General features: G+C 45.9%; 1 protein-coding gene across 2 annotated transcripts in view; it reads left to right on the top strand.

Annotated features, from left to right (window-relative positions):
• LOC145415092 (protein Tob1-like) overlaps window positions 1–12,733 on the top strand; it is a 214,891-nt gene extending 202,158 nt beyond the window's left edge. For both annotated transcript variants that reach the window (XM_080284506.1, XM_080284505.1), the window contains exon 2: window positions 8,340–12,733. In XM_080284506.1, the coding sequence (XP_080140632.1) occupies window positions 8,484–9,629 (1,146 nt within the window). In that variant the 5' untranslated portion in view covers window positions 8,340–8,483 and the 3' untranslated portion in view covers window positions 9,630–12,733. The remainder of the gene's footprint in view (window positions 1–8,339) is intronic.
• The last annotated feature ends 974 nt before the right edge of the window (window positions 12,734–13,707 follow it).

Genomic DNA, 13,707 nt, shown 5'->3' with positions numbered 1-13,707 from the left:
AAATGGGGTGAAACTGTTGAAGACTTGGGTGATTTCTGAGGTGGATTGATGTGACCGGAAAGAGAACGGATTAATGAGAGCGGCGAGTGTTTGAGAAGTGGATGACAGAACTGGTGTGGAATTGGGTGATTTCTGATGGCGACTGGAGGGTGACTTTACAAGCAAATGGATGACCAGGAGTTGAGATGGATGAGTTGTACTTGCGGGTCAGTAGTGAGGGACTGGTTGGTTTGTGAACTGAACTGGCGAAGGAGGAGAGCAAATAACCTGAAAGTCAGTAGCATGAGAGGAGGTGGTGAGTAATTAGTCAGGGAATGGATGGTGGATGACAAGGAGTGGTAGGGAAGTGGATGACTGGTGTAGTATAAGTCGCTAGATAACTTTTTACAAGGATGGTTGGTAAATGAATGTAGAATGAAGCGGTATGGCACTGAACTTGATGAAACAAATGGGTGAGAAGTGGATGAAAAATAAGGTACATGTGTGCGGTAGATTTGGGATAATGTGTATGAGAGAGAGAGAGAGAGAGAGAGAGAGAGAGAGAGAGAGAGACGGGGGGGGGGAGTTGTGTGTGAGTGATCCATCAGGTCCAGCTTATTTCAGTGCATTTACGTACAGTATTATTATAAATATATGCAGGGTTTTGTGTGTGTGTGTGTGTGTGTGTGTGTGTGTGTGTGTGTGTGATAATATTAAACAGACTGAATTAGTGTGTGCGCGTGTGTCTGTGGGTAAATAAAGTTAAATGCGATTCGTATCTAGGTTATGTGCGTGTTCTTGTGTGTGTAAGAGTGATATGTTGCTCATGTGAGGGGCTGTGTGCGTGACCATGTACACACTGGGATGTATTACCGTGAGTATCTAGCTAAGGAAAACTGTGTGTGAATATTCATAATTATAACATACAGAACATGGAAACAGTTACGTGTGTGTGTGTGTGTGTGTGTGTGTGTGTGTGTGTGTGTGTGTGTGTGTGTGTGTGTGTGTGTGTGTGTGTGTGTGTGTGTGTGTGTGTGTGTGTGTGTGTGTGTGTGTGTGTGTTTCAGGTTACACAAAATAAGCTGACCAGTCTCACGTGAGTTTGTTCTACACCTGATACCATACACACACCTGTCTTACACAACTCTGACGTCATCAAATCCTAGAGAAAGAGAGAGAGAGAGAGAGAGAGAAAGAGAGAATCAAAGATGGTAGTATTTTCATTACGGGGGTAGGGAAGGAACGAAAATATGCAAATGAGAGGGGAAATAAAAAAATAAAAAAACAGGAATTATGAGCACGGGCTTTGAATATCAGGTAGTAGGAATGAGTCGTCAGGAGAAGGAAGGATGGTTAGGCTGAGAATATGATGGCAGAATTGAGATATACCAAAACCCAGAGGACAGGCAAGAAAAGGAACTGATACGAGGGGAATGAAGGAGGGAGGAAGAGTAAAGGAAGGATATGCAGAAGACATGACTGTGAAATACTGATGTTAGTATGGACTGTGATATCTAAAATTTAAGAAAGGAAGTGCGTTAAGAGAAAGTAGACGTGCAAAAAGGGACGGAATGGCGCTCTAAAACCCTCCTCGCTTTATATAATATCCATAAAGTAGCGTTAAGTTACATCAGTTACTCTTTAAAATGTAGCGTTAAACCAAGATACGAATAACTTGATAACGTAATGTAGAAAATTGAGAACATGTATCACACATAAGTGAAAACATCGGTGTGTGTGTGTGTGTGTGTGTGTGTGTGTGTGTGTGTGTGTGTGTGTGTTGTACCGATATGTTTCGATATGTGTTTACGCTGACGACCAGACTGAGTTTGTTTGCCCTACATCCAGAATATGAGAGAGAGAGAGAGAGAGAGAGAGAGAGAGAGAGAGAGGACAAACAGATACTGCAATGGAATTTTCACATACACAAACCGACTCAAACACACCATAAATAAATTAAAATGAATCTGAATTATTAAAGAATTGTAATTTCATGATCACAAATCTTATTCCTATACTATGGGTTATTTAAGGAGAAAGAATTAGATGATATTTGACTGTATTTTCTAGTATCTTTCTTCTTCTTCAATATCTCGGTGCAATTTCGAGTCTTCAGTGCTATACACACGAACATACACAACTGCACTCACACACAAATTGATATACACACAAAACTTACACACACCAACTTGCACTTAGACATTTACCCACACACTCACTTCAATAAATACACACACATTCATTTTAGTATACTAAATACATCTGTGTACACACACACACACACACACACACACACACACACACACACACACACACACACACACACACACACACACAGATACTTAAACGCACACGCACGCTGACACGTACACACTCACCCACTCACACACACGCACACGTGTACAGACAAAGATAAATACACACACACACACACACACACACACACACACACACACACACACACACACACACACAGCCTGATTCAGCTGCTAGGGGCCCTTGGGAGTTGTCGGGGGGGGGGTTACATAAAGTGGGGTCTTGTAAACAGGAAGGAATTGCAAAGAAAGAAAGAGAGAGAGAGAGAGTAAACAGAAGGATAGATAGGCGGAAACGCAATATTCACCTGCCAGCCTAGACAGACAGACTAAACAGGAAAGTGAGAGGGGAAATGAGTGAGTGATAAGGAAGTGAGGAAGTTGGAAAGGGCAATGTGTTAAAGGGAAAGGGGAGAACGAAAGGGAGGCACTGGAGAGAGAGGAAGAAAGAAGGAGTTATGAAGTGTAAAGAAGGACAGGGAGAAGGAAGAAGAAAGAGATGCGGAGAAAAGAGGAGGGAAAGTCTGAAGAGGAGAGAGAGGAAAGGAAGGAGGGAGAAAGAGAGATATAAAACATGGAAGTAAGAAAATAGGGAAAGGGGAAAAATTAAGACCAGAATAATGAAAAAAAAATATTGTTAAACAGGTGGAGACATGACAAGGACTTTTATTATTATTATTATTATTATTATTATTATTTACAGCTTATTCTTTAATTCACTATTGTATTTTTATTCTTTTTCATTATTGTCATCCTTCTTCCTTCTTTTCAATCTCTAATTTTCCCGCTGTCCTGTTTTCATCTCTTTTCATTCGTCCTTTGAAGTGTTAATTTATGCATGAAGCCAAAGCCAGAGTCATCAGGCGAGGATAGGAACACGCAAGCCGGCCGGTTCCGTGTGTGTGTGTGTGTGTGTGTGTGTGTGTGTGTGTGTACAGGCTGCGGACTGAGAGGCGTCAAGGTCATTCTGTGTCGCAAGCTGTCATCATCATCGTCATCACCTTTCTTTCATTCTCTCATTTTTCTTACCCTTTATATTCTTTCCATATTTTATCTGTATTCTTCCATTCTTGTCTATTTTCTTTTATTTCCTTTATTGGTATCGTTCTGACATGGTTTTATTCTTTCTTATCTATCTATCTATCCATCCATCTATGTATCTGTCTATCTATCTATCTGTCTTATATTCTTTCTTTGCTTCCTACTTTGTTCCTATTTCCATCTTACCTTTCCCTTTTTTATTCCTCCTTTTCCTTTTATATTTTTCTCTTTTTCTGGCTTCTTCCTCCTTCAATTTCTTCACTTTCCATTCCTTCCCATTTTGCTGACACCGCATTATGTGTCACTCAGGGGGTCGAATCAGCGTTGTGTCAGCCACGATTGCGTCAGCCAGTGTGTCAGGTAGAGTTTGCCAGTGTGTCAGCCAGTATGTGGTAGTATTAGCCTACGTCAGACTGTTCCGATAAGTAGTATGTTTTCTGTTGTGTCATTCCGCGTGTCAGTGCGGTGTGAGTCATACTGTAAGGAAGCATGTGATTATGTACGTCAGTGTGTAGTGTTACGAATGTGTGTTGTTTAGTGTCAGATCATGTGTCTTCCAGTACGTGTTGCTTAGTGTCAGATCGTGTCATCCACTGTGTCATTTAGTGTGTCAGGATGTATGTTTTGTCGTGTTTGTGTCTAGTGGCGAGAAGTATGTGTGGTTGTGTCAGGTCGTGTCAGTATGTATGTAGTATGTGCAGTTTAGTGTCAGATCGTGTGATGTCATACACTGTGTCAGGAAGTATGTTTTCGTGTCAGTGTGTGGTGTCAGGCGGTGTCAGGAGGGGGGAAGGGTAGGCAGGGCATTGCGTGAACACTAATATTATTCCCACCCTGAAGGGAGCGTCGCCCTTGCCACGGTCAAGGCCGAACCTCCACGCCCCCCAGCCCCCCTGCCTTTCACCTCCACCTCCCCCGCCCCTCATACCACCCCCCACCTCGCTCCCGCACCACGCCCCTCACCTCGACCCCCCTTCTTTCTAGCTGTCCTCTTCCACCGCCTCTACTCATCCCCTCCCTCCCCACCTCTCCTCTTCAATGCACCCTCCCCTTCCAAGCGTTACTACCTCGCTTCCCCAGTCACCTTCGACATTTCATTCCCTTCCCCTGCGCACTTCTGTTCTACCTCCCAGCTGTTCCACTCCACCCACTCACCTTCCACCCCTTGTCCACTCCCTCATCTCGCCCCCGCTACACACTCCTCCCTCATCCCCACCTCATCCCAAATTCCCAGTTATCGCCCTCACTCTCAAACTTTACATTCCGCAACAGTAAATTTATACCAATAAGTCACGAAAAACGCTTGTGTGCATGAGTGTCTATACGTGTAATGTTATCACTGAGAGTCTTATGTGAAACCAGTGTTCGCCAGGAGAGAGGAAAAAAGTTTAACCGATTGACCTAAGTGCTTTCAAGTACCAACCATTCTGAACAGGTTTATAATATGCTGGGTCGTATGCCTGACGTGAAATCGCAAAGTAAGACGCAAAACCCTAATTTTTTTTATGATGAATTTTCAAGTATGTTATGCTGATGGAAAGTACTGGGCCTTTCTGTATGGCTGCTGACTGCGGGCTCTTAATAACCACAGGTGTTTTACAAATGACTTCCTACAATGGCCTCCAATAATGTGGGGTTTGCATTCCATTCTTCGATTACAGGTAGAAACATACGACCTCTAATTTCAGAATTCATCGCTGGTCGCAGTGGTGAAATTAATTAACAGAAACTTCGTGACTTCGCTGCCTGTTTTCCTTCACAATACCGCTGGCTTGTTGTTCTGCCAAAACAACTGCAGATTATCTTTCACTTCCTATCACACTTTTTATCCTCGACCCTCCCCGGGGCACTTTACACTCCCGCAACTGCAGATGGTTTGTTTGTTGCTGCCTCGGCCTTGGTTGCCTGGGAACACCGACAAGAATAGCTGTTTGAATCATGGGATAGCTTGGGTCCTCATCAAGCTGGCTGGGTGAAGAGGAGAAAGTCGTATCATCATCATCATCATCAACTTATCTTGACAGTTGAATTATTAAACTGCGTATCTATCTGGCTGTTTATCTGTTTGGTCTGTCGTCTTCGTGGTGTCATGTCTTGCCAGTTTCAATCAAAGTGCGAGCAAAGAGAAAGGCCTCAACGTGCTAATCAAGCTAAAATGATAGTCCTTCATTCCTTCCCGGTCCGCTCTCTTCAACACCCTCTTTGACCTTGCCCACAGTCTCTCTCTCTCTCTCTCTCTCTCTCTCTCTCTCTCTCTCTCTCTCTCTCTCTCTCTCTCCTCCACCACAGTCCACCGTTCAACAAATTCTCCTCACGAAACCATTCACCTAACTCACGATCAGATTCCCTTTCCATCCACTGATAAGTTGTAATAAAAACAAAACATGAATATAGGAATAACAGGACGACTTTGCGAGTTAATAATACTTTCCTAAAACACTTCAGATTTACCCCCCTCACTCGTAGGCGTTAAACGTGACACAGAGTCGTAAAAATACATGATATAAAGCTATGAATCAGAGGGCACAGTTAGCCAAAAGGAGTATATCTGATCGACCCTGGCCCTGGTGACGAGACAGCACTTTCTCAGTCTGTTCCTAAGCACAATAATACATGAATCCAATGCTCTGAAAAAAGAAAAAATTAAGCTCGTAGAATTGAAAGGACTGACACTTATACACAATGCCACAACCTGCTAAACGAGACGATAAACACATAAAAAAAAAAAAGAGAGAAATAGATGAACAGATAGATAGACGGTTAAACACAGATAGATAGACAGACTGACAGATAGGTAGACTGACAGATAGACACAGACAAATTTGTTAAACAGACAAAATTTGCCCACAGTTTCGATGATCCATTCAGACTTTTGGAACGTACTCACCGCATAACAAGACTGCAACTTCAGAACCCTGGTTTTGTAAGTTTAAGAGACTAATTACAGCTTCTAGTCCTTATATAACAAACTGGGTACAAGGCTTCTTCTTATCGTCACCTTATAGCCTTCTTATCTCCTTGGAAGTACTCTTAACATCTACAGCTTGAGGACGTCGTTTAGTTTCTTTCTTCTTACTACCAGAGGACTTTATTCAATTTACGGAGACCTCCTTCTGTGATGGGCTAAGTAAGGACTATACCTTGGCCTAACACCGCCACCTCTCCAACCTGAATGCTGAGCTGTAACAGGAGACTAACACTAGAATACGATACTAGTAACAAAGAAGTGCCAAGGAAAAGATGTAGAGCTAAAATACTGTCTTTTTCCGTCACTGATCTACGTGAATGAAACTACAAGAAGGCAAAAATTACGGCCAAAGTTTGTGTGCAAGACCTATAGACGGAAAATATCCCTTAGAAACAAAAAAATATATTGTGCGAAGGATGTATGAATTAATGATACGTCCTCGGGCTGTAGGACTGTCTAAGGAGTTTATATGCTGTTCTTACCTTCAGAGACTTATAAGGACAAGGGCTTGTATCCACACACGCACCTCGCATACGCTAGGAAGCATTTTTACATTTACATACACGTGAAAGGCTAAGCAACATATTTACTGTACATGCACCTCACACGCGTACCAATTCATTCGCACGCACCTTTCATACAAAGCAGCTCATTCGCATACATACTGCGTACAAGCATGCCAGCACACACACACACACACACACACACACACACACACACACACACACACACACACACACACACACACACACACACACACACACACACACAATGAGCGTGGTTATTCTGAACTTTGATATAAAAAAAAAACTAAGGCACTAAGTTAGCCTCATCTTTGTAACACAGCCCGAAAATTGATAAGCTACAGACAGATAAAGAGACAGATGAATTAGTGATCATTACGACACAGACTGACAGATACACAAATGAATACAGTAGTTAGATTCTGCAAAGGTAGAATTAAAGTAGAGAACAAAATGGAAAGAAGAACGACATATCTGAAATTCCCAAACCGAATGCACGCAGAGAAGTACCGCACCACACGTGTAAGGGGACAGAGAAAGAATAAATATTTGAGTCCACATTCACCCTTCCTCCTGGGACCTCTCGCCGCAGTTTAAGATCCTGGCAGTTTCATTGATCGCAGCCTGAAGGTCAAAGGGGTTCGTGACCTTAGCGGTATTATACAAGGTGTTTGAAAAGACGCTCTGCAGTGGGAGACGTGAGGTGTGGCAGAGGGAGGAGTGACTGTGAGGTGTGGTGTTGCAGTAGCCTGTGTAATCCGTAGTGTGGGGTGTGGTAGTGTGTGCTTTGGTGAGGTGTGGTAGTGTTTGGTGTGCTTGGGTGGGGTGTGTTAGTTTGGTGTGTTTGGTTGAGGTGTGGAAGTGTGTGGTGCGTTTATGTGAGGTGTGGTAGTGTGTGGCGTGCTTTGGTGAGGTGTGGTGGTGTGTGGTGTGCTTGTGTGAGGTGTGGTAGTATTTAGTGTCGTTGTGTAAGGTGCGGTTGTGCGTGGTGTGCTTGAGTGAGGTATGGTAGTGTGTGCTAATGTGTGGTGTGGTAGTGTGTCATGTGGTATGGAAGTGTGCGGTGTGTTTGAGAGAATGTATTGCGATTTGTGGTGTGGCAGTGTTATGTGCTGCAGTGTCTTCTTCCACACAGACTTTTCAAGCGCCCTGAATAAGCACGGAGCTGTGGGTGTGGGTGAAAAGATTAGCGCAGTCTCTGCTAAATTCTCGGCACCTCTTATGCACAAATGTCGGGTTATAAAGCCAACATCTTCTTTACAAACTGTGCCTATTGTTCCCCTTGATAGCCTATTGTTGGTGGGAGCCTGTGTGTGTGTGTGTGTGTGTGTGTGTGTGTGTGTGTGTGTGTGTGTGTGTGTGTGTGTGTGTGTGTGTGTGTGTGTGTGTGTGTGTGTGTGTGTGTGTGTGTGTGTGTGTGTGTGTGTGTGTGTGTGTGTGTGTGTGTGTGTGTGTGTGTGTGTGTCTCAGTGTGGTTTCTGTAAATGACTAAGACGCCTTGTTCTCCTACAGGACGTGTGTGAGACAGCAGCAGGAGTGGCCCCCCGAGGCAGCCATCAGTATCCAGCCGTACCACCAGACTGCGCCTCCCCTCAGCGTTTCAACCCCCATCACGTCGTCCTCGAACTCTCAGACTCACCCTCACAAGCCCCCACCATGCACCTTGAGATCCAGGTGGCGCTCAACTTCGTCATCTCTTACATGTACAACAAACTGCCGCGCCGGAGAGTCAACATCTTCGGCGAGGAGCTGGAGAAGGCACTCAAGGACAAATTTGAGGGACACTGGTACCCCGACAAGCCCATGAAGGGTTCTGCCTATCGCTGCCTTAAGGCTGGGGACCCCATCGACCCCGTGTTGGAAAAGGCAGCGAGAGAGGCAGGCATGGAAATCCGTGAGATCAAGGACAACCTTCCTGAGGACCTGGCTGTCTGGGTCGACCCCGGTGAGGTGTCCTACAGGATTGGGGAGAAAGGTCAGATCAAGATTCTGTACTCAGAGGCTGCAGAATCTGCCACACAGGAGGAGAACCTTGACAAGGAGGTAACCAAAACGTTCAACCCAGAGGCTCAGTGTTTCAAGCCCATTGACAACCTGAGTTCGTCCCTCAGCAACGTGTCGATCAGCCCAAAGTCGACGTCGCCATACTCCGCCAGTTCACCCACGCCGCCCTTCAAGCAGCGGGAGGCGTCGCCCATCAACGCCTTCCTCAACAAGAGCTCCGCCCCTCTCACATTCACGACTGCAACCTTCGCCCAGACCAAGTTCGGTTCCACTAAGCTAAAGACAAGCACTAAGCGTGCCAACCGCATGTCGCCCACAGAGTTCTCTCACTACATCAAGCAGCGCCAGATGATCCAGCAACAGCAACACGTGCAACAGCAACAGCAACAACAACAGCAAGCAGTAGCAGTAGCGACGGCCGGGTTCGGCAGTCAGTTCCCCCCGTCCAGGCCTCGCTCACTCAGCCCCAACCCTCCCCTGGAACCCCAAGGAGTATACTTCCCTGGAGGTGCCCCAGGGGGCGGGGCCTACAACCCCTGGGGCCGTGGCATGTTCGAACCGGGCTTCACCTCACCGTCCTTCATCACTGACCTGTTGCCGCCAACCAGCCAGCAGGCACCCGGCCCTAAGATCCCGCCATTGTATACCTACGAACCTGTGAGTGGCAGTATCATGGGCGGAGCAGCTCCAGCCGCCGCATCCATGGGTGCGAGTGACAAAGCGACAGCGCTGAACGATGGCGTGATGGGCGTGTACCCAGCCTCCCAGTACCAGCAGCACCTGCTGGTGGCCAACTAGAGGAGGGCGGGTCTGCCCGGCGCCAGCAGCCTACCGTCGTCCCCACCTCCCGCCACCGAACAAAATCAAAAGGTGTCGCCTCAAGTTGAGCGTGTGGTCCCAGCAGGAGGACCGGCGGGCGTGGGCGTGTGGGCGGGGCAGCTGGCTGCTGGTCGCCGCCGCCCACACCCGCACCACCAGATCTGACACCACCTGCCATTATCCTTCACCTTTTATAATTTTGTACTGCCTCAGGTATAGACGCTTTTGGTTCATAGTATAAAGACGAATATGCCCATGTTTCATAGAACAATGCAGAGCTGCCCAAGGCTAATCGGACTACGGTACATGGAAGGAAGATTTTTTAAAGCCGAAGGTTGTGAATCTGTACATAGGTTATGTTTGAAAGAACATTATGAGGGTTCCTCTATCGTAGACGTGGCAAAGATTGTTCACACTTGTTGTAAGCATGGATATGATTACATTGTTGTACAATATGTACTCTTTATTATCATTAACAAATATGGCATATATATTTTTCTTACGTGTACAACTATTAACTAACCGGAACGGTTTCTCTTAAGGTACGAAAACTAAATAATTTTGTGATACGATGTGTGATAGACGAGTGCAGTAGCGGTCCAGTACAAATATACACCCAATCTTGTTAACCTTATAGGGAGACTTCCGTGCCAGTCTTTACAAGGGACTCTAAAAACTTAACATATAATTAACCTAATTAGACCTTAACCACGCTACTGTTAAAAAACATAGTTCATTCTATAAATCTCTAAATTTATGAATAATTTAAGAAGCAAAGAAATTGGACTTCGAGGTATCCTGCCCAGAGCCGTGTTGAGGGAGTGTGTGGCGGGGTGGGAGGGGGTGACCTACCTCGCCCTGCCACACCGCCTCCCAGGCTGATGGCACCCGCTGGCACTGGGGACCCTGGCACGTTGCAGACCATGTCAACTTCCTCATTTTTACCTCCAGATCCACCTGATATGCTGAGGTTTTGTGACATACTGTATTCGGTTTGTTTTCACCTGATGGAACTGAGCCATCTCCACAACTTGATTACGAAGTTGTGGTTGCATGAAAATTTGATAAGCTTTCTGGTTAAAAGCAGGAATGAGTTTCCCTGGTTACAAGCCAAAACGACCCTCCAATCTGACAACACCTGGCCATCAACTGAGCTGAAATGGGTTAGGGATCTTCGTCAGGTTAGAACAAACATGCTACAGTGAATACCTCAAAAGTTCATTAGGTCACCAAAAAAAAAGAAAAAAAAATGACCTGATACACCCAAAGCTGAAACAGGTCAGTCATACCTCTTGTGGCCAAATACCTCGATGTTGAAGAGTGCCACTGAAGAACCTCATTTGACCTGATATTGCAATTACTGTTCAACCATGCAATCTAGGTGGTGTCCTTTCTTTACTTCCTTCTTGCCGACACCAGACGATTTTATTTAGCTCACGAAACGTCTCTCGTATTGGAGGGGTTTATTAAGACTACATCTAACCCCTCCAGTTCCAAGTCAATCCTGTGCCGAAAAAAACCGTCAGGAGATGGCAAGAAGGTGATGAGAAAAGAAATCCCCGGGAGACAAGGACACACAATTCCGAACCTGGACATGTGGGGCGGCTCTGGACCCAAGATGGTGGGAGTTGGGTGGTCTCTGGTATACCTCAGGGTCTCTGGCTGGCACCTGCTGGCACTCAGGTCACGCGGAGGCCACACTAAGGTGACAAGATGGGCTCGAGGGTGATTAGGGAAAGTGTGCATGAGGTGACAGGCTTGTGAATAGAGAGAGAGAGCGAGAAAGAGTGTGTGAGTGAGCGAGGGAGGAAGAATGTGAGCGAGCGAACGAGTCCACTACAGAAGTGGTGATGGTTTGGAGGGTCTTTGAGGATAACGTTGACTATTTTGCTGTTACATGTTTCATCTCCCATATCGACGGTAGACGAGGGTAGACCAGTAGATACAATGTAGCATACCAGCCTCGCGGGCCCCCTGGCGGCACCGCGGCAAGTTTTATATTGAATGTTATATCTGTGTTAGTTTCCAGACGTTCTCGGTGACTGTGTGAATGACGGCTAATATTTTGGTAATCTTTCTACCAGGTGTAGTGTAACCCATATTCTGTCTGCAAAGATCCTTTTAAACTCACCCTAACTGTTGTGTAGTTCTGGATTGGCGTGTGGTATGAGTGTCTTCTCCACCCGGGCTGTGTTAAAGGCCCGGTCGAGACGCAAATCCAGGCCAGATCCAGACCATAACAAGGCCAAATACAGGCAACAATACGCCAAGTCCAGGCATGGGCAAGCCAGATGGAGGTCCAGCTCGTGTTGCATTCGGTCAAAATTACCACAAACCAAACTGTTCAACAAGTCAAGGCCAAAATCGAGGTAATGGCAAGTACAAGGAGCGGTCGGCCTCCCCTTGGCTTGTGCACGCCTGGCCGCGAGAGCTAATATTCGCAATAGGAAAAGCAGATATTTGTTAAGGACGGAGTGTGACGCGACCCCAGCGGACCCAGCCGGGAGAGGCCACCGCCATAGGGCCGCCTCCACTCAGTTACCAACCCGCCTCTGGGCGCTCCAAAATATTATAATATAGTCTCATGGAAAGGGCAAAAAGTGAAAAAAAAACAACAAAAAAATGATAATTTACTTGTCAGTGACCCGAACGAAATTTCAAAGGGTTCGGGTCTCTTATTGTTTTATGTCAATAGTCAGATGATAATCATTGTGTAATTAAGATTGTAATTAGATTCGCTTTGAGGCGCGCCGGAGAGAGCTGGGTGGGGTGAGGGGGAGCTACACCCCACTCTGCCCCACCCCGCTACCCCAGGCCCCGTCAAACTACAAGAAAACTGTCTTTGTAACCATACTTGCATCTCAAATTATTATTATGCAGCCCATTCCTCTTTCATATATGAATTTGTCATTATTATTGTCTTTCTAGTCACAAAGTTACTACTATTTTTCTAAACAGTGACGCCCCCCTGGCTAGCCGGGATGAACAGGCTGTCTGCAAGTATAATATAATATATTCATTTTTATAATTTCTTATGTTTTTATTATTGTGAAAGAATTAATAAATGTGTAGTTTGCAATTTACATTTTGATTTATTTAAGTTATCATTACCATTCACCTTGATTAGCTTTAGTATTATATAATTAGCCGAGACCCTCCTGAGACCACCCTCGCAAACTTGCCTCCACACACACACACACACACACACACACACACACACACACACACACACACACACACACACACACACAGATCCTAGTACTCACACGAACCCCCAACATCCACACTCACAGTCTTACCCACACCCCACACCCACACATCTATTGTACAGCTCTCACCTACACACCTATCCACACTCACAGACCAGTCCACACCCCACACTCACAGACCCACCCATGTCACACCCAACACCCACACGTAAGCTCAGATGAGATGGCTGAGGTGCATGGCGAGGGTGGTCTCTGGATAGGTCTTCATGTTGGTCTCCTGGTGTGTTTGTCGTGTTGGTCCAGCCCACCAAGTTGTATGGCCGGGGAGAAGAACGGGGAGCCTAGGGGGACCAGTACATCACACCACCTCCCCAGTATACCAGTTCCCCTCCCAGTGTACCAGAATTCCTCCCCAGTATACCAACTTCTTTCCCCCCAGCATACCATTTTCCCTCCCAGTATACCGGTTCCCCCAGTATAATAGTTTCCCTTCCCATTACACTCATCTCAGTCACTCGAGCCGACATCCCAACGCGGCCCCACTTCTCTCACTAGTTACTGATGGCCAAAGTCCCCAGTTCTCTCTGTTACTCCAACCAGTACCGTCAGTTACCTCATAAATTACCAGTTAGCTCCTCGGCATGATTCCGCTCCACCAGTCCTGTTTGTCTCTCTCCCAGTACACTCTCCAGTCACAGATTACACCAGGCAATACACTCCCTCATCAGGACAGACTCATAAATACCCTTACGATCAATTTCAGGTCGTAACTATGATTTTTTCCAGGAGAGACAAAGAAAGGGGAGTACACGATCTTCCCATAATTCTAGTTCTTCCTGTAGAATTAA

This window comes from Coenobita brevimanus, chromosome 101 (assembly GCF_032717465.1).
Source record: "Coenobita brevimanus isolate Jiangsu-jjx chromosome 101, ASM3271746v2, whole genome shotgun sequence".
NCBI classification, from domain to species: domain Eukaryota; kingdom Metazoa; phylum Arthropoda; class Malacostraca; order Decapoda; family Coenobitidae; genus Coenobita; species Coenobita brevimanus.
This window is presented reverse-complemented; position numbering and strand designations above follow the sequence as displayed.